The 21,474-nt window shown below is 35.5% G+C and overlaps 2 protein-coding genes across 3 annotated transcripts; both read right to left on the bottom strand.

The window, feature by feature from the left end:
• Positions 1-228: 228 nt before the first annotated feature.
• Positions 229-1,769, bottom strand: LOC137941817 (peroxidase 31-like). The gene has a single exon (XM_068787403.1). It carries the CDS (start codon positions 1,583-1,585, stop codon positions 602-604), a length of 984 nt encoding a protein of 327 aa, XP_068643504.1. The 5' UTR covers positions 1,586-1,769; the 3' UTR covers positions 229-601.
• Positions 1,770-9,976: 8,207 nt separating this feature from the next.
• On the bottom strand, positions 9,977-16,372 carry LOC137940358 (chaperone protein dnaJ 16-like). 2 transcript variants are annotated; one of them, XM_068785384.1, is made up of 12 exons: positions 15,939-16,372; positions 14,840-14,963; positions 14,394-14,476; positions 14,014-14,125; positions 13,815-13,919; positions 11,772-11,822; positions 11,247-11,336; positions 11,053-11,161; positions 10,827-10,975; positions 10,697-10,750; positions 10,372-10,597; positions 9,977-10,269 (listed from the first exon to the last, which is right to left on the bottom strand). In XM_068785384.1, exons 1-11 carry the CDS (start codon positions 16,085-16,087, stop codon positions 10,376-10,378), a joined length of 1,248 nt encoding a protein of 415 aa, XP_068641485.1. In that variant the 5' UTR covers positions 16,088-16,372; the 3' UTR covers positions 9,977-10,269; positions 10,372-10,375. The 2 variants fall into 2 exon arrangements, with proteins under 2 accessions (XP_068641485.1, XP_068641484.1); XM_068785383.1 differs by having other exon boundaries at positions 9,977-10,241.
• Between the last annotated feature and the right edge of the window lie 5,102 nt (positions 16,373-21,474).

The following is a 21,474-nucleotide window of genomic DNA, read 5'->3' as shown; positions in this document are numbered from 1 at the left end:
CGATTTCAAAAAATTTTAAAAAAAAGTTAAAACAATAATGAAAAAAATCATCTCTCCAATGAAAATGGTAATTCAACCAGGGAAGGAGATGACAGGGAAGATTTCTCGATAGGGAGACGTATTAAAAGCCGATAGCAAAGAAAAGAGCGACCAAACCTGCAACCTCAAACCTTCACTGGACCAAACACCATATAAATGACAGAACTGCATCCATCTCGAAGACGCTCATGAATCAATCGAGAGAAAAGGTTTCTAATCACCACCATGTACCGGTGCCCTCTCGTAATTATTTAAACGATTACACGCATTACAACAAATGATTCTGCCACAGCTTCTGTATTTGTAAAGTTACAAGGAAAAACACGAGTACTCAGACATGCCTCCTTTTGATGCAGATCAAAAGCTAAACGAAAAAGTGAGAGCATCTCTGGCATTGCATAGCCGGAAAACCCAAACCCTCCGCCGGTGATGATCAAGGAACATATATCAATCGGATAGAATTACAGACGAAATACATTTTATAATCTCATTTTCGAATCAATGTTGGAAATTCGACAAAAGAAAGAATCATATATTGCAATTTTCCTCACTTTCTCCCACTTCAAGATAAAGAATTGAATGTGTCGCATCTGGAGCGTACCTCTCCCTTCCTTCCGGTCTTTATACCGAAGAAACTCAGCTTCTCCATGGCATGACCGAAAGCCTCAAAGAATGCGGTCTGATTTGCGGCGTAGAGCTCCACGTACGGTCGGGTTCTGGCGTCTCTGTAGAGAATAGAATCGGAGGAGAGAAGCCCCAATCCCCTGGGCAGATTCTGGTAGTACGAGTTGTCGAATTTCCCAGGCGATATGACGTCGTTGAAGACGGACATTGTGGGATCGGCCTTGTAGGAGGCGCAGGCGTTCCGCAGGGCGTCCGCGAAGCGGGGGTTGAGGGAAGGATCGTGAGACATGCCCCGGCCGTAGTTGTAGATTCTGGGGGCGAATTCCTTGCAGTGGGAGAAGCCGATGGTGTGAGCACCGGAGAGCGCGACGAGCTCCTGGACGGTGAAACCCTTCTGAGTGAACATGGAAATCATCTCGGAAAGAGGGGTGGTGGCTTTGGGAAGCTCCCGCTCCGCATTTTCAGCATGGGAAATCAACCCGTCTTTGCGGCCGAAGTAGACATTGTAGTAGGGGCCGCCGACCATCTTGACGAGATTGCGGGTAACGAGGACGAGGATATCAGCGCAGGAGACAACTCCGGGACAGGCGAGCTCCAGTGCAGCCTTGGTCCTAATGACGATATCAAAGCCGTCACCGGGAAGGGATAGATTAATGTCGGCATCTCGCTCGGCCTTATTCCTGGGGTTGGAGGAAACCAGAACGGAAGCATCGCATCCTTCGACGAAACAGTCGTGGAAGAAGAGGCGGAGGGCGGCGCCGGCGGTGGTAGGGTTCGCGATCTGCTTGTTGACGACCGTGTCCTGCACGATTTGCTGCAAATTGGGACAAGAATCCTTGTAGTAATCGAGAGACAGGCGCGCATCGGCGAGGACACAGAGGAGCAGGAGAAGACAGAGTGAGGCAGCTCTCCTGGGCGCCATTGTCCCTCCACTGATGAGAGAGAAGAAGAAGAAGAAGAAGACGAAAAAGAAGAAAAAAAAGTAGCAGGACCTGCTTCCTCTGCAGAGTTAAGAGCACCGAAGAAGGAAAGATAGAGGAAGCAGATCTGAGAGAGGCCAAAATGTGGGAGGCGTGGAGGAAGAAAGAACCCAAGGGGGGAAAAGGAGGGCAACGGAGGAGAGACGTTTAAGGGGCCTTTCTGTTATTTTCCGGCTATTTTCTTAAAAAAAAAAATTCCAGTTTTCCTATAATTGGTCATAATTAGTTTTTTAAAAACTCAATAATAATATTAATTTCGAGCGGGCAGATGCCAACGTGGAGGAATTCATTAAAACATTACACGTGCCGTTCGTGAAAGTTTCTCTGGTCAAGGACCACCCTTCATTTCCGTAATTGCCTAACAGATGGACGGTCCTCAGGTTCTCTCACGGATAATTGCTTTCTAATGGGCCCACACGGATGGACGCTTCTCAAAAGCAAATTCATGATTAGGAGCAATCTCCGGCTGCAAGAGTGGGCCTTCTTCCAATTTCGGTGATTTTATAAATTAAAATAAATTAAAATATTCATGAACTATGACCTTCTTCCACACACTAGAAACTAATTATTTGTGGTTGCTCGTGGGCTGGAGGATCACCACCGTCGATAATGTGTTCGGCGTCGCACGTGAGTGGGACCCAATGCGCCTTCCGAGGATAACAGCTCTGTAACAGCTATATATTCCCGATGGGTCCCCCCCTCCGGTCTCAAAAGTCGAGTCTGATTAAAAGCAGCTAGACACACCTTCCTCAAATCTCATATATTTATTAACTAATATATGTAGACTGCTTTTAACTATTTATTGCTACTATTCATTTGTTTTTCTTTGGTAATATACAAGAAAGTGCTTCAACTAGTCATTCAAGATATATCAAATGCATTCTTACAAATGAACAACTTATTAGATCGATTTTAAAACCATGTTAGCCTCTATAATATTGATGATAATAAAATGAATAACTTGAAAGTATGTTACTAGGGGGGTTTGTCAACTTGAAGATGAAGATGAAGATCAGTCGTATTACTCAATTCAGGAGATAAACTCTTTAGTGGAGCACCAGACTTCATGTCTTCTGGATGCTGGAGATGCAACGGAACATCATCTCCACATTATAAAAAATGGAATATGGTTTCTAACCGTTTTTGCCAATCATCCGGATGAAGGAAACGCCGGGGTTCAAACCCTCGACTTTTTTTTTTTCTCGCTTTCTTCTCTTTTTCATTTTTTTCTCCCTCTCCCGCACCCCCTCTCGTCTCCCTACGCCCCTGACATCTCTGCTCCCTCTCTTCTCTCAGACTCACTCTTCGGCCTCCGTCTCTCGGTCTTCTCCTCTTCATTTTGTTCGTCCTCTCTCCCGCACCCCCTCTTTCGTCTCCGTGCCTCCCTCTCTTCTCTCGGACTTGCTCTCCGGTCTCCCTCTCTCGCTTCTCCCTCTCTCTTATCCCTCTCGGCCTCCCTTTCTTCTCTCTCTTCTCCCTCTCTTCTCCCTTTCAGCCTCTCACTCCCTTCTCTCTCTCTCTCGCTATTCTCTTTTCCCCCAAAATACCTTCCAATTTCGTTCAATTTTGATTTTCTTCGATTTTAACATTTGGGCATCGATTGCTTAATTTCTACTTTGATTAGTCATCGATTTCCCCATTCGGCTGAGATTTCACCCTTTGACTTCGGTTTTACCCAAATTTCAGAAGGTATGACTATAAACCCTATTTTTTCCATTAAATTAGTGGTTTATTCGATTTAATTTTAGTTTCAGTGCCTAATTTGGGGTTATTTGTGCATAATTGTGGGATTTGGGGTTACGATTTAGGGTCTAAATTCTTGATACGGGTTAGGGTTTATTTTTAGGGTTTGGTGCTCAGTATTTAAGGGACCTGGAATTAGGGTTTAGGGTTTATGGTTAAGGATTTATGGTATTTTTAGGGTTTTTAAGGTCTAGGGTTTTTTGGGTTTAGGGTATGGAATTAGGGTTTAGGGCTTTTTAAGGTTTAGGGGGTCTAGGGTTTAGGGTTTAGGGACTTTAGGGTTTGATGGTTTAGGGTTTAGGTTTTATTAGGGGTTTTTTAGTCCAATTCAAACAAGGCTGAGTCGCCTACACGGGAGTCCATTAGCCAACGAAACCCTCCCCCATTACTGACGAGGTACAGTTCGTAGTGACTGTGAAGTCATATGGGGCTCTACCAGGGGTGTTCGGTGAATTTGGACTTGATGTATGTGTTTTTGCATTGTTTAGTGCATATGCAGTAGTGAAAATAGTTTGATTAATTTTGAAATGTTTTAGAATGTTGTTGAGAATTTTTGTAGTGCTATAAAATATTTTTGCCATGTGGTGAGGAGATTCGGGTGTTATACATATCCACCACATGTATTCTATTTTTTATGGTTTGTGTTTCTGTGATGGGTAAAGGTTGTCTGATAAAGTGTTTTCTGTGAGGACCATCTCGGATTTAGATTATGCATGGCTGTAAAAAGACAACCAACTATTCGACCATATGACATTTGGACCTTCAAAGATGACAACAAAATGCTTGATCTCTTGGTCAAGCAGGTCAATATTGGGAACAAGTTGCCTAATGGGGTTTGGAAGCTTGAGGTATATATGGACTATGTTTATAAGTTCAATGAAGATGCAGTCAATAAAAAAGTTGTTGAGTAGCTGAATAATCGAACAAGATCATGGAAGAAAACATACCAAATGGTGACGAGCTGTATCAATACTAGTGGGTTCGGTTGGGATGCAACCACACAACGAGTTACTGCATGTAATTCTGTATGGCTTGACTTCATAAAGGTCAGTAAATCACGATGATCTATAAAATATTTTTTATGTTTTCCTCGTTAGTATAACTCTATTCCAAGACGTCTAAAGGATGTTTTATTCTTGTAGGAACATAGAGATGCTGAGAAGTGTAGATGTGAAGGCTGCCCTCTGTACGACAAATTAGCTGTGGTGCTGGGAAACACAATAGCCATGGGGTCAAGAGGTGTAACCTTTGTAGAGCAGGGCGATGAACTCATCCGTGAGTCAGAACATGTCCCGATGGATGAGCCCGAAGATGTTGATATAGTTAGGGATACTCCACCGCCATTATTTAGCAGGAATGAGTCGACAGCTAATCGATCTCAAAGAAGTATTTGGTCATCTTCAAGTCGTCGTAGAAAGAGAAGTGAAGTGTAAGAGAAGTGAAGTGTTCGGTGATGACACTAGTAAATTCATCGATGCAATGGATCGAATGGCTCATACATTTAAGGATGTCATAAAGCCTAAAGAGGTAGATTGGGTCAAAGCCCTCAAGGAAATCTCGGACCTGTCTGCAGACTTGAAGTTTCGTGCTCCTTTATGGTTGGATATGCCAAGTAAGGAGTATTTTACGGAGATGACAGTGGAAGAGCGGGTCGAATGGCTTAAATATTGTGCGACAAACTAATTATAATGTGTTTTAAATACATTATTTTCTTTTGGAATATTGTTACGTATTAGGTATGATGTTTGAATTATGGCGTTGCAAGAATTATTAGTATGGTTAATATTTTTATTTTATATGTTGTTGTGTTAATATATTGTATAGATGAATATGGTGGATGAGTATGGATGTGGACATGGATATGGTTGCGTAGAGATGTGATTGAAGGTAGAATGTGGGAATGTGGATGAATAAGGTTGTGTATAGTTATGATTGCAAATAGGTTATGGTTGTGTATAGGTGTGATTGCAAATAGGTTATGATTGAAGATTGATATTTATTTGTGTTTATAACTTTTACATTAAATTTGTAAATTTCCATGGACATTATGACAAACGAAGAAAAGATTGAAACTATGTTTGCATTCACAACTTTGTTTATCGCCATGGGAAGATACTATCTCTACCATTGCAATAAATGTGTATCACGTTCTTGTGGGATGAATGGTCCATTGTATTTGCAAAATGCACTAAACAAATCACTAGTTAAATTTTGAAAGTTTACAAGATGAATCAAATGGTATTTCACAAATTGGCAGAGATACTTACTAATAGAGGGTTTTTATCAACCACAAAGACCATCTCAGTTGAAGAATAACTTGCATATTTCCTACAAACTGTTGGTCAACAACAATCTTATAGTGTCACAGCAGAGATGTTTGATAGATCAAACTGGACCATAAGTAGGTATTTTAACAAGGTGTTGGATGCAATCCTCAAACTTCACTCTGATTACGTCAAACAGCCTTCGGAATGCACACACTCGAAGATTTTAACCAGTTCAATGTTTTATCTGTACTTCAAGGTAACATCACTTCCTCTAACTAAACAATTTTAGATTAATATACAAAGTTAATCAATATTAATTAAAATGTATAATTAGGATTATATTGGAGCTATTGATAGAACTCATATTAAAGCGAACATTCCACTTGAAGATCAACCAAGGTTCTGGAATAGAAAAGGCTATCTCTCACAAAATATGGCAGCATGTTCATTTGACATGCAATTCACTTTTGCACTTGCTCGATGGAAGGGAACAATAGCTGATTCTCGTGTACTGAAGGACGCATTGACTCATCGAGATAAAATCTTTGTACCTAAATGTAAGTAATATATTTTTATGCAGTCATTTTTTATCTATTTTATCTTCAATTATTTTATGTGAAATATTAGTTCTATTATAAGAAAATATTATCTAGTCGATGTTAGTTATGCAAATCTTCCGGGATTTTTGGCTGCATATCGAGGAACTCAGTATCATCTACAAGAATTTGGAGATAATATTCCTAGAAATGAAAAAAGAATTATTCAACCGAAGACACTCATCTTTGCAGAATATTATTGAGCGAACTTTTGGTGCTTTAAAAGCTCGATTTTAAATGTTGAAAGGCGCTCCACCATTTTCTTTTAAGATCCAGACAAAAATTGTATTTGCTTGTTACATATTGCACAATTATATACGTGGAGAGGATTATGATGATATATTTGAAGATGAAGATGATGATTCGGGTGGCGAGCTCGGTGGAGGAGGTGATGCGGTCCAATTAGGTGTAATGGATGATACAAACAGCGACGATTGCGATGGTCTTGAGGATGAGGGTAGCCAAGTAACAAGCTTCCGGAGGCAGCGTGCATTAGAATCTACAAGAGCTGCACAATTTTGAGATGCCATATTGACTTCCATGTGAAACGATAAATGATGGTTGTATCTTATTACTTTAGAACATGTGTCGCTCATATGTACTAAACTTGTAACTTGATGATTTTAATATTAAAGGCACGAACTCGTTATTTGAATAATCTTTCTTTTAGGTTATTAATAACTTGTATATGTATTTATTTAATATTTTTGTTAAATTTTATTACTATATTAAACTTCATATTTAAGTCTCTGGTAAATAAAATATAGTTAAAGTATGCATTTGATTAATTAATTATTTTTAATTTTTTCAAAATATATTATTAATTAATACCATGTAAAAAATCCATCTCATGTTATTAATATAATACTTTTTTATTTATTAATCATATTTATTTTTTATTTACTCTATTGTATTAGTGATTTAATAGTGGTAATTAAAATATTGTTAACTCAAACACTTAGTTTAATTAACTCATTTTTATAATTAATAAAATCAATGGTTTTAAATTTAATGGAAAAATATTTTTAATTAATAATATGTAAAAATATATAGTATGTTAAAGTTAGTATTTGATAGATTTTTCCTGTTTAATCATGACTTTTTTATGTTAAAGAACACCATATATTATCAATAAATTAATAACTAAATGTATTATATTCATTTATGTTATTTTTAACGTTATTTATTTATTTTTTATGATTAATCATGTGCACAGTTAATTGACTCACGTAATTACTGTATTAATGTATAATAAACAGTAATCATTAACTAATATAATATATAATTAAATTAATTACTATATTAATATACTTTAGTTATATATTAAATTAGTTATTCGTGTAGTAATAATATTTATTTTACCTAATTTAATGTTTAAGTATTATATTTTAATTAAGTATACTTTACAAATTACTAATTCTCTTATTTTCTGTGTTTTCTCATTTGGGGGCACTAACACTGGAAATTGTTTTCTAGTGGACATAAACTCGTCCACACTAACACCCATTTTGAAGATGAAATTCATGTAGATGCATGAAGATGAAGATGAACTTCAAATTTTATGTTTGTAGACTAACCCCCCCTACCCCTAACAGTGTTATTATTGTATTTTAGACATGTTTTAACTTTTCAACACAAATATTATGAGGTCTATGACAAAAGGATCATCAATCAAGTTGTTAAGTCAAGACCCAAAACAACAATAATTGAAGATTAATGTTGAGAAGAAAATTTTATACAAATAAGAAGTTTGGAGACTTGAAGACCTAAAGTCAAAGTCAAATAGAAAATCCCAAGAACTCTAACTATATAAGTAGATAGCCAACCAAACTCAGATTCTTGATATGTCATGGAGATTTAGGGCATGGAATATTCGAAAACCATGTTTTACCTATTTTATAACGGGTAAATCCCTTAGATCATGCTTAATTGTTAAAAAAATATTGGCATATTACTTGATCAATCAACCTACACGAGCTTGATTGATCGTCCAAAGTGCAATTTAGTATAACTTATAAAGCATGATCTATCATCGGGTCAAGCATGATCAATCATACATAATGTTGCCACGAATGGGCTATATAATGCCAACAACAACTCAGACTTGACAAAGGTTAATCAAGCCTTGTTAGGTGATACAAAGGAGAATCAACCCACAAAATCAGCTGAAAAGAAAAATTTTACTGATGAAGAATATGAGTTGTTTCAAAAAATGCTGGGTTCTTCTCTAAGTTCCTCATTAAATACCTACAAAACCTTAGATATCATGACATTTATATAACAATCCTTGACTTAAGAGATTTTTCTTTAAATACTGTAGAATCCTCTCCAATGCCATCCAATTAGCCTATCGAGGTTGATGCATACATTGATTGATGACACTTACAAAATTAGAGATATTTAGTCTCATAACCGTGAGATAGATCATTTTTTCAACTAATCGTTGGAATATGTCAACACTATCACTTGATTCAACGCATAGATTAACATTGGGTTCCATGGGTGTATTGGCTAGTTTACACCTGTTAAGGAATAGTCCCACATGGATTAGTGAGTACAAAAATCTTGAGTTTATTAGTTGGGAAAGAGGCTTCCTAAGTTGGCTAGTCATTTAAAGATGGGTCTTAGACCCAACTTCGCATGGTATTAAAGCAGGTACTCATTTGTGGACCTCTTCCCAAATTATCTACATGTAGAGCCACAAAAAGAGGGTTTACATGTTAGGGGGAGTGTTAAGGAATAGTCCCACATAGATGAGTGAGTGCAAAGATCTTGAGTTTATTAGTTGGAAAAAAGGCTTCCTAAGTTGGCTAGTCATTTTAACTTCACATAGGATTAGAGCAGGTACTCATTTGTGAATATCTACCCAAACTATCTACATGTAGAGCCACAAAAAAAAGGGCCTACATATGAGGGGGAGTATTAAGGAATACTCTCACATCAATGAGTGAATGCAAAGATCTTGAGTTTATTAGTTGGGAAAAAGGTTTCCTAAGTTGGCTAGTTATCTTGGGATGGACCTTGGACGTAACTTCACAATACCCAAGCTTTCCAATTTCTCTTAATAGATTAAAACCATACTTCCTTTTAAGACAAAATTATGCCATAACTATGAGAAAACAAATGATAACGAATATGCATAAAATGAAAATCATTCAAGAGAAGAGAAGACAACAATAAATGTCCTCAAAAAGTTGATTCAACATAGAATTAAAAATTTTAAAAAAAATCGTTCCAAAGAATAAGGAAGCTAACAAGCAATCCTGATATTCCACCGAAACTCAGTCACCTATGTAGAGGTCTATCTATAGAAACCCATCACCCAATTATGCAAATGACAAGACTACCCTCTATCCCAGAAAAAAAAAGGAAATAAGTTTTTAAATATAAACCCAGCACAAATTCATAGTAGAATATTGTGTGGATGAGTTTATGTTTCCTCTTCTGTAGCTCTTACATCGAACAACAACTAGGAGCCTCTCCACTCCCACTTTTTAAAGAATTTTCGTAACTGGGAACCCCGAGACGACACCGAATTACCGCTAACAGTGCGCCAGCGAGAGTGCTCGCTAGTCAAAGTCAAGGCATCTTATTAGTACTCTTGCTTCACAGGACAGCTCACTTGCTTTTCTGGGCCAGTGCCGTGTCTTCGCTTCATCGAGTCAATAAAGCAAGAAGTTGGGTGGAGTCGAATAGTAATAGCAGCATTCACAACTGAGCCAGATGGTATGCAATAAAACAAAATGCAGTGTTAGAAGCTGAGGAAAGAATATATCAATACAACGGATTATCATCCTTTACAGGAGAGTTTCAAAGCCCTACTCTCATCTCCCATCCCCTTGCCCAAAAGCTGGAGAAGGCCTAACCCAGACCAAACATTCAATATTTCTTCCGTTATACATGGAAGCCCTACCAAGAAAGAAGAATATTAACAGGTACAAATACATAGGATGATTGCATCACCCACAGCTCCAACTCTTGTTTCAAGTTTTCTGCCATCAACCCAAGAAACATTAGAGCCTACAAAATTTAGAAACTTCAATGCCGACTCGAGTTACACAAATTCAATAATACAATAGGATGAAAAAAAACATAGAAAATGGTGCCGGAAAATTGTCTCACCATTTCAACAAGGCTTCTTCTTGTCCACTTTCAAGTGGATATTATACCATTTCTTTTTCTTCAGTCTCTCCCTTGTTGCAGGTTTCTTCTCCCTTCTGGGGCGTTCTTCCTCCCCCTTCAACTCCTTGAAGGAAGATCTGATCTTGCTTTTGCTTGAACTTCGTTTAAAAGGTGTAGTTGAATATGAAGCATGAATCACATCTCTTTCCTTGAGAAGCCCATCTATCTAATAGTCAACAAAGACCAACACGTCAAATAGTTCAATGCCCTGGAGCACATAATCATTTAAAAATCAGATAAATATAGACAAATTTTCCATACTTACAGCCTGCATTTCATGTGCGTATCTACTTGTCATTTCTGTGAATTGCGCCAAGACCTGTCAAAAAGTTAAATGAAACAGAACTGGAAGCAAATAATTCTTTGAGAACATGCACAAGATGAATAAAATATACCTCTCTATATTCAGTCTCAAATTTCGATAGTTCCACCCTTTTACTGAGAATCTGTTCTTCAACAGCCCTAAGCTTTTCCTTTTCTTCTTGAAAAGGTGCAGCACATAGAGCTTCTATGGTGTAGTTTGCACTTTTGAAGAAATTGTCACCTGCAATTCAAACACTAACCAAAATGAACAAACAATACTTCTCATCAAGCAAACACCTTTACAAGGCAGAAACTGACCATAAACAGCAAAGATATGGGTGCCTCCTTTCAACTCAGTTATTTCACATGGTTGAAATCCATCCAATTTTTTGAAAAATGCTGTATCAGGATCCTTAGCAGCTGCAATCTGGATACACCAACTCAAACTATGAGGGACAGAGCACAAAAATGATACACTTACTGGATATTGTAAATAAAGAACTCAGGCTTACCGAATTTACTGTTTGATCCAATCTATAAACTGGAAAACAAAGAAAATACATCCCAGAGGAAGTAAACTTTCCCGTTTTAGTACTGTCCTCCTGCAAATGAGTGTTGATTTATACATATCAGCAGTCTAACAAGTTCCATTTGATTACACTGTGTGTGTGTGCACATGTACCAGTGAGAGAGAGAGTGGAGCTATACAATTCACACTCTTCAAATCCTGCTTTACAGATGAAAAGGAAAAAAAATCACCTAGAAAATCTGAACAAGAACATAAATAAAGATTTTAATCAAGTAAAATAGACACTAAAACTGCAGCTAAGTGCATGCGGACATGTCAGCCACAAACAAGTATAAACACTAACGTAACTTGTTCATACTATTATAAGAATTGCAGAAAAAGGTAGGCCAAATTCCCCGAAAAAAAAAAAAAAAAAACAAACCACCAACAGCACAAAATTAACAAAAGATATTTCTTAAAAATTCCTACATGTTTCCTATGTCCAAGAGACATTGAAGAGCAAGTGTACCTGTAATGCAAGGCTCAGCCCGCCATTCTCTTCCAGCTCAAAGTACAATAGCTGCAAATGGATCAAACACATTAGAGACCTACATTACAACAACCACAAAATACACAACAAACGTTGCTACTCTATATAAGTGACTCAAACAGAAGGTATGACTGGTGTTAGACATTCCTCCAGAAGAAGAGAGGACAGTTATTGCAGATAATGTGAACTCTCAAGAAACCTCCAGAATCCTGTTATTTCTTGTCAGTCATAATTCAATCATTAAATGGGAAATGAATATTTATTTTCGCTATCAGCATTTTGAAATGCACTGAGATCAGTTGTAATATTGTTTACACCCAAGAACAGAGCCTTCTGATGGTGGTGCAGACCTCACATAATTTTAGATGTCATTTACATAAAACATGTTATAATTATTATTTACACTACCTTTTCAAAAAAAATTTATTATTTACACTTGATCAATGACAACCAGTATCTTTGAAAGTATCTTTTAAAAAGAAACTGAAGAGAGTATCCAACAGGATCTTGATGGTACATTTATATTAAATTACAATGATTAGTAGTACTTAAAGAAACATGTTTGTAAGCACAAAAGGCAACACTGATACATAATTTCTTAATTTTTGAATTGATCCACACCTCAATGCTGAAGCAATCAAGAGCAACAGATGTAGTGGACACGAGTTTAACAAGCATCAGGGACCCATTAGTTTATATGTAAAGTGATTAGTTTAACCAATGGGTACAAGCAAGGGCAATAAATGCAATGGCACAAAAAGAAATATGTCATAAAAACCTCTTGACTGATTAATATATCCTTTTTTTGAAAAAGATTAATACATCTTTCTAGATCCAAACAATAGATACATCTTGAACAAAATAGATATAAAGAATCATCATTTACCCATTTTTTTGTAAATTGAAAACCAATAAATTCAGATTACACTGATACTTTAATAAGTTTTCCAATTGGTAGCAGTATATATATATATATATATATATATATATATATTTGAATGATATGAGCAGCTTACTATTACGACAATCATACATTATTAGCATCACAATAATCTTATCAACCTACAATAGCACACTTATATGATCAAAAGAGAGATAGAAAGACCCAAGAAGATTCCAAAATACCACCTAAAAAAGATCTCTCACACCTTTCAGTATTTGAAGCCATTGATAACCCATCATAACTAGTCTACTTAGAGTACAAAGTCTTGTCCAGTAATTCCCGCAGATGCATCGGTATTCTAGAGGATTATGTGTTTTGAGAAGTCAAAGATTTTGACTTATCACAGACATAAAGAAGCCAGAGTTTGGAGATTTCAGAAACTTTTATTTACTACAGACACAAAGAAGCCTGTGAATGTGAGAAGAATTCAAAAGGGGGAGATGAAATCTAAGTGATGACTTTAAGAATGAAATAGATATTGAGCCACTAGCAGGATAGTGTCAATCAGACACAAAGTAAACAACTACAATGCCAAATTTGAAACCAAGAAGCCATGAATGGAAGAAACACACAACCAAAGACCATAGTGAGGATCGGTCTACATCTGATTTCTTTCCCCCATGTCCAAAACCTGACAGATATTAGTATAATTCCAGTCACATAATGGAAAATTTAAAACTATGTTAGATAATTGATAGGCAGGTAATATAGCTTTTAAGTAAGAAGCTTCACAACATTGAATTGCACAGTACAACAAACTTAAGGGATCTCAAATGCATTTTATGTTAAAAAAAAATTGAAGGGATCATACTCATATCAACCAAGTTAAAACATAGACAATGTTCGATTAAAAAATTTCAGCCAGATAGAAAATGACAACGGTTATAAAAAATTTTAAAAATAAAGAAATAAATTAAATGAACAGAAGTTCAGAATTTTTGTAATTTTCCGCAGTCTGATCAGATCAGAACCAAACATATCATTAAGAATCAAAAAGAACTGAAGTAACACATAAAGCCGATCACTGGTATCAGATATTGTACTGTAAAGGGAGACACTGCATATTACTTTGAACAAACCTTGAATTTGCTTTTGTCCATAGATTGCACTCGACAAACCAATCCAGTCTGTGCTTCTTCTTCTGTTATTGTTACAGAATAGAAATGAGCAGATTGTTTCTCTACCTGAATAAAATATAGAAGAATACAGTCATCAAATACAAAAAAAAAAAAAAAAAAAACAACTTGAAATAGAGAGAAAGGATCAATTATAGGAAACCTTTTTGGATAAAGGTAGTCCCAACTGAAGTGGCCGAATAGTCACCAATCCATTTAGAGCCTCCTCCAAAACAGTGGCCGACACCGTTGTCTTGATTGGCACGCCAAGTTTACTGCCATATAAAAGATAAATAGAATATATAATAGTATTTCATGGCCAGGAATCACAGTGGTTAACTTAGCAGCACCTGTGCCTAAAAGTTCAATAAATATCCCAATTTCTATACTCTGTATCAGCTGATATGAGCAATAGAGACTGTACCAGAACCTTTAGATCCAATACTTGTCACCCAAGATATGTTATTGATCACCCATTGGCAGACCATAATGGTAAACTGAGAATGGTCAACACAAAAATGAATTCATTAAGCACAATCTCACCTAAAAAGGGCCGCAAACATGGTGTTTACAGCTCCCAGACTTGAAAGGTCCAGCTCTAATTCTTGGCTTTCAGATTCAACCGCCTGGGGAGAAAAAACACTTCTATAATGACTTGGCGAACGTAGAAGTCTTCATTTGAGAGAAAGTATTTGACTAATACAACAAACAAGAACCTCACAAAATTATGTGATTCAAATTGATGACAGACAAGATAAGTGCAAGACCATAAAGTTAAAAATACAAAAAACCTATTCTTAACTTTTAATTCCTCACAGGCTCTTTGAATGATTATTAGAAGTAAATGTCATTGAGTTACTGCATGGACAAGTTACATTTTCACATTACACACAGCAGCAGGTCTTACCTTCATCAAATAACTTGCCTCAAAAAAGAAAAAAAAAAGAAAAAAAACTCAACTGACAAAATCTTCAAAAAAATATATTTACCTCGAAGCCATATGCATCATATTGGCGTCTTTTATCTGGATCAGACAATATATTATAAGAAAATGTGCCCTCTTTGAATATCTCAGCTGCCTTGGGATCATTTGCATTTTTATCTGGATGATACCTGGCATTATTGATTCAAGAGAAGTTTCAATAAAAAGAAGGAAATAATAGAGGAATGTTCAAAAGCAATAGAGAAAGCAGGTCTACATAATCATAATAAATCAATGAGAGCAAATGTTGGGGAGATAAATTATGTATGAAATGAACCAAGGAATTTAGAGGGATTAAAAGTACAAGACGAGCATCGAATATTAGGGATATCAAAGGAGCAAATTATTTGCTATCAAGCCTCAAAAGAACAGCTTGAGCAGAAAGGCTCTCAAAAACACAGAGCTACTTAGTCTTGAGTGAAGCATGGAGTGCAAATACTCAATATAAAACAAAAGTGAGAAGCTTACAGAATGTATGTTTGGGCAAGCTACCAACAAAATTCCTCCAACACCTTATCCACGAAAGCAAACCAGTGGGACAAAGTAAACAGATGATAAGCTATGTTGAATCTACGTTAAATTTCAGTCAGATATTGCAGGCCTAAGAGCTTGAGCTACAGAACAAGATTCCTTCATGGATTCCTCGAACTAGGAAAACAATCTTCGTAACTCAGAGACAATTAAAAAATAAAAAAAATAATAATAATAAAGGAATATAATTGGATAAGACAGAAAATGATCCTGATTTCATTATCATCACCAAAATAACCACGTCGGAAACTTTATATAACCGTAGGAAACAAAGTTGAAAACATCTTACGAAAGAATATCTCGATGACAAGGAAATGACAAAGAATACCCTTCATGCAACTGCAGGTAGCATCACAAGCACCAAGAATAACTGAACGGCTCGCAAACCCATCAAACCAGCAGCCCCAACAACTTGGAAAAGGATAAGACATAAACATATTTTCAGGCCATCGAAACGACTCCCAATACCAGACAGAGGGACAACGAAACATGTATAAGATAACCCTAAATAAACGAAGAAGGGCCAAAATACCATCAGTCAAAAGATTTTGAAATTTTAAAAAATGAAAACGCACTTCAAAGCCATTTTGCGGTAAGCGGTCTTGATTTCTTGATCGGAGGCATGCTTGGAGACACCGAGAACCTCGTACGGATCCCTGCGCTGCTGCTGCTGCTTCGGGATGTCATTCTTCTTCTCCTTTGGCGAAAACCCCGGAGCCGGCATTGTGGAATCAAAGCCCAGGAAAATTCCCGACTACAATCTGTGAGACGTGACAGCACCAACATCCATCAAAAGAAAGCGCGAACCCGTCCCTCGATCGAGCATTCGTTCGAAAAAGCTCGAACGAGAGCCCACCTACCAATTGCCGGATACGGTTTCCTTTTCCCCAGGCGGCCGAGAGCAAAACCACAGAAGATCAGCAAGTTTTATACAGGGGAAGCAGAAGAGAGAAGGGAGAGCGAGGGGCCTCGGAAATGTTAGTTTCGAAGGGCGATTTGGAGTGGAAGTTCCCAGTTTCTAGTCTGTAGTAAGCTTGGAAACTTTGTAATTTAAAAACTTGTGGCGCCGGACGGCCTATGCTGCGCCCGGATGGGAAAGGCGCACCATCAGGACGGAGTCGCTGTCGGCGGTTCGGGAGTTCGGACAGCGATGCGTGCCTGAAGTGAGTTGGGCCAGCCTGCCGAGTTGCCCAAGATGTCCCATGTCAACCTGTCCCTCTAAAAATAATCTCAAAACGCCAATAATGAGAATAAAGCTTTGACCACATTGGAGGGCAGATATATGAGGTAGAAGACTCCCAAAGGACAAAAATCATGAGAAATATTTAAAAAGAAAACTCATTGAAGATAGGAGGAGAATGAAAGCAGTGAAAGGCATCTTTACTCATTCATTCATCGTTATCTCCGTTGCAGTTGTCGGAATCTCTTTGTTTTCATTAAGAAAACCTCCTTTATTGAGGGTTTGTTTGGAACCCCTATAAAGGAAAATAAAATGAGAATTTAATCATTATTATTTTCAAAAATAATTCACTAATTATTTTTAAGAATAATAATAATTAAATTTTTAGAGAATAATTCTTTATCTCCTTTGAAAACCAATCTTTACCAAATCTAATCCTTTTCTTCTTCAATAGTGTCCTTTCTTTTGTCTATCTCAAGGTGGGGGCCTCCTCCTGCAAGTTTCAATGACTGATACATGATTTTCATGACCAAAATGACCCACCAAGATAGGACGAGAGTTGGAGGATACCCAATTCAAGATAATATTGTTTTCACTTTCCAAGCAAGCAACAGAGATATCATACCAATATCATTTTCTTCCTCTTTCATCATTCACTTTCTACTCAAAAAATAACATTTGCAAATGGTAGTCAATCACAAGGGTAATGTAAAAGGCAATTAAGAAGAGAATTGCATCACAAGGTGGCATAACCATTTTTTTCCTTTATTTTTAAAATTTTTTTTTTTGTAACTGCAATGTTTTGTTAAGTGATCTTCTCTCTCATTTCCCCGACAACATTAATAGTCAAACTACTCTCAAATTATAATCTACTCCACAAGTTTCATGTCGCCATCCTTTGACATCTCCAGAGTTGATAGGTGCAAATATAAATCACTTGGAATCTTTTTTAGGTTTATTTTTTTTTTCTATTCCTTAAAGAATTTGCATTATCTATTATTTACAGACAACAATCATCCCTTTCTTCCCATTTTTATTTATTTCATTTTTTTAGAATCTACTTTCATGTTTAATTCTCAAGATACCATGTATATTTATGAGGCCAAAATAAGGATAAACATTTAAAGTTTTAAATGCCCACATTTTCTAATTTTTATTCTATTTTTACTGACCATAAATGTGAAATTTCATGATATTACAAGAAAAAAGAAGAAACGTGGGAGGAGAGACAGAGGTAGCAAAGAATAATTCACATTGAAATTCTGGAAGAGGATAATTAGAATTCCCTCTTCTCACTTATTTATAACATAAAATAAGAATAAAATATTAATAATACCCTTACTCCCTTTACACCATTGGAAATAATTTTTTAAGAAAGTACTTTCTTAGATCCTAAGAAAACACAAATTACATCTTCTAATAATTCCCCTCAAGCCAAAGTTTACAACTTTATCTTGTTATATAACATATCAAAATAAAAATTATAAATTTTTTTGTATCCGGGTCTTCAATGTCTTCAATGAAATAATAATCTCTCAAATTTTCAACTTGCATTTGCCCTGTTTGAAAATCCACATATTCCTATCTCCTCTTTGGATATCTTGAGAAAATTTGACTAAAGTCACCAACTTTGATAAAAAAAAATTCACCACGTCTTGGAACACTTCATTGTTGGCTCTTCCAAGTACTTCGTTTCTCTATCCTCTTTGTCTTGTTTCTCCCCTCAAACTGGGCATCCATGAGACCCAGCTTGCTTGTAACATATACGAGAGGAAATACTTTGCTTCTAACTAGACAATAAATATCATTCTTCAAGAAACAAGTTGATCGATATCTACCAAGCACTAACACAATAACTCAATTCCTTGCTAATTTCTTAACTCACCACAACCTCTTACAATGACACAAACCAAATCCAGGGAAGAAGATTACTCTCATCGGCTTTGGTTAGACGTACCCTAAGCCGCAAAAACATGTACAACCTTCAATTCTTTAGAAAAGGCATGTCACAAAAGGCTGCCATGAGTAATGGGTTGGGGGCATTGTTTTGATGTGATAAAAACAAAACTAATCAAGGAGTACTACTAGAGTTTCACAAACAATCCTTAACTAGAAACTTGGATACTAGTCTTTCGTGAGAAAAATCCTATCAAGGTGACCCAATATTTTGGGACAATAGTTGCTTGAACCTATTGAACACTAGTTTCTCAAGTTTGTTAGTTTTTTTAAGGACTTCAAAACTAAGAAATATAGGTGTAAATTAAAACTAAAAAATATTCGTTTTCACCAACATTGAAACACCTCAGTAGGCGCATATATCCAAACACCCTAGAAATCAACTACGAATTCAAATATTTTAGCACATAACATTTTGAAATGCCAAACACCTTCTTCAAAAAGAAATGAAAGAAAGCAACACACTAGTAATTCACCAAACAACAAGATAAATTATGCTAGAGTTTAGCAAAGAAGTCATGAGTATGAAACTCACATTACAATAACAAACACAAAACTTTCCAAAATTAGAAATTCACATGGACATGGATAATTGAAGAAACTAACATGTATGAGAGAAAATATAAGAGGAGAAAAACCAACATGGAGTGATTAAGCTTGACTACAACTCTCTGGTTGAAAGGGAAAGTTGCCTAAAAAAATAGGACTTTAGGAGAAGTAGGAAACTCAACTCATGTTAATGCATGGAGAAGAAATAAGAGATAAAATAGGGAAGGAGAAATTTTAGCAAATATGACCTTTACTTCTTTAGATATAGATTTCCCTCAAAATATAACTTTGAATTACAAACAGTTTGTTTTTCAAGAAACTAGAATCAAAGAACTTGACCCTTGCCAACTCTCATGGGGATATCGCCTTACAAAGGGAGATCAAATTAACATGAAAATTATTACTCTGAAACTAAACTTGAATATATTTCATTCAAGTATATATAAAATATACTTATTAGGGCAATAATCAAGCATATTTGGGACTCAACAATTTGGCAGAACTAAGTCCTCTTTCTTTGTAGACGAGGGAAAATGATAGTTCCAGTTTGACTATTGACTCTTCCAATATTGATATCTCTTTCTAAAAAACTCAGATTGACAAAATTTTGATGAGTTAGATAGTAGATTCATAGATATTGTTTTAACACCTAATTCTTTATATAAAGTCTCATTCTTGATGTCTCAAATTATCTTGCAAATTAAGGTTTTTTTATTGTTTCTCGAAACCTTCTTGCTGCCTAGCCTTTATTGCTTTAAATTTTGACTTATATTTACATAAAAATCCAATTTTAAAATTTCTTTTTGTGTTTGAAACTAGATATTTTACAATATCAAAATTTTAGAATGATGGTGCAAACTCTCACAAAAAAAACTTTTCTTCCTCTCCTGCTTCTTCTTCCCTTTCTTCTTCTTTCCCTTCTTCTCCATAATCTTCTCTTTCTCCTTCTCCATCTTAGGACTCTAGCTGCTCTAATACTATAATAATTTTCATGATATTATAAGAAAAAAAAAAAGAAGAAACATAGGAGGAGAGAGAGAGAGAGATCTAGAAAAGAGTAATTCAAGTTGAAATTCCTGAAGGGTTCCTCTTTCACCTATTTATAACATAAAAATACTAATAAATTAAAAACAATAATACCCCTACTCTCTTTACGCCCTTAGAAATAATTTTTTATAAGAAAACACTTTCCTAGAAACCAAAGTAAACACAAATGACATCTTCTAACAATAAACACTCTACTTCCATATAATTTAAAATTTATTGCATTCATTTTATGTAGTTCTCACTTAAGAAAAAGTATTAGTCCTAACATTAACAGTATTCTATATTCTATGCCATAAGCTTTAAAACAACATTGTACTTGAAGGGTAGACAACCGTACTATTAGATGGGTATGGTCGGAAATATAAAGTATACAATTTTTCATAAGATGCCATATAGACTTATGGAGCATGGTTTGAGAACAACAGTTAAAGAATATGGATTTTTCATCCATTTTTTGAAGTCTACTCTTTATCTGTTTATATATATATATATATATATATATATATATATATATATATATATATATATATATATATATATATACATATGTTACATTTATTTATTTTAAGGTTAACTTTGTTTGTGTTAAATAATATCTTATGGATCCAATGTTTCAACATAAGTGGAAACCAGCCTATATAGTTTTGTTGAGAAGGAAATAACAACTTGTTGAGCTACTATGAGTCCAATTTAGTTTTTGGAATGAAAAAATGTTCAAATAAGTTTACCGTAGATAGAGTGCAATTCAATTTCAGAAATTTTGTTATAGACAATTAGAAAAGAAAAATATTGAAGAAAAATCGCAAGTTAATATGGAAGCTTTAACTTATCAGTGAGCAAAAGAAACGATGAATAGTTTATGTGTAGAAGATAGGTAACATGGTTGTCAAACTCTAGAGCTAAGATATTATTATATGTATTTGAATCTAGGTGTAATTTTTGTTTCCAGCTAGACATGTCTTCAATCATTTTTTTGAGTGAAAATATTTATTTGGGGTGTGTCTGTGCTAAATGGAATGTGTAGATAAAAATATCATTGGAAATTTTTCCGGCTGTCCAAAAGTTTTCAATATTTGTTCCATTTTTGGGGATGGAAAAAAATTTCTCTTGGTTCTTTTTTCCTTTAAGAAAAATGTTAAAAACAATAGAAAAATGAGTTTTCTATTGCTCCAATAGGAAACAATGGAAAAATAAACTAAATACACTAAAATGGTTCTTGATCACTTATCTCTTACTTTTCGCCTTTTTATTTTATTTGATAAACATAACTTATTTCTAATGTAAATATAAACACCATAATTAATTTTCCCGTTGTTTCCTGTGACAGCATAAATGCAAGAAAACCAGTCAAAGAGAATGATTTTCTGTCATTTCTATGG

This window comes from Aristolochia californica, unplaced genomic scaffold (genome assembly GCF_029961685.1).
Source record: "Aristolochia californica isolate CCGP_79_NKW_82.1479 unplaced genomic scaffold, dmAriCali1.0.hap1 SCAF_9, whole genome shotgun sequence".
NCBI lineage: Eukaryota > Viridiplantae > Streptophyta > Magnoliopsida > Piperales > Aristolochiaceae > Aristolochia > Aristolochia californica.
The sequence above is the reverse complement of the archived record's forward strand: the minus strand, read 5'-3'. Positions and strand labels throughout refer to the sequence as shown.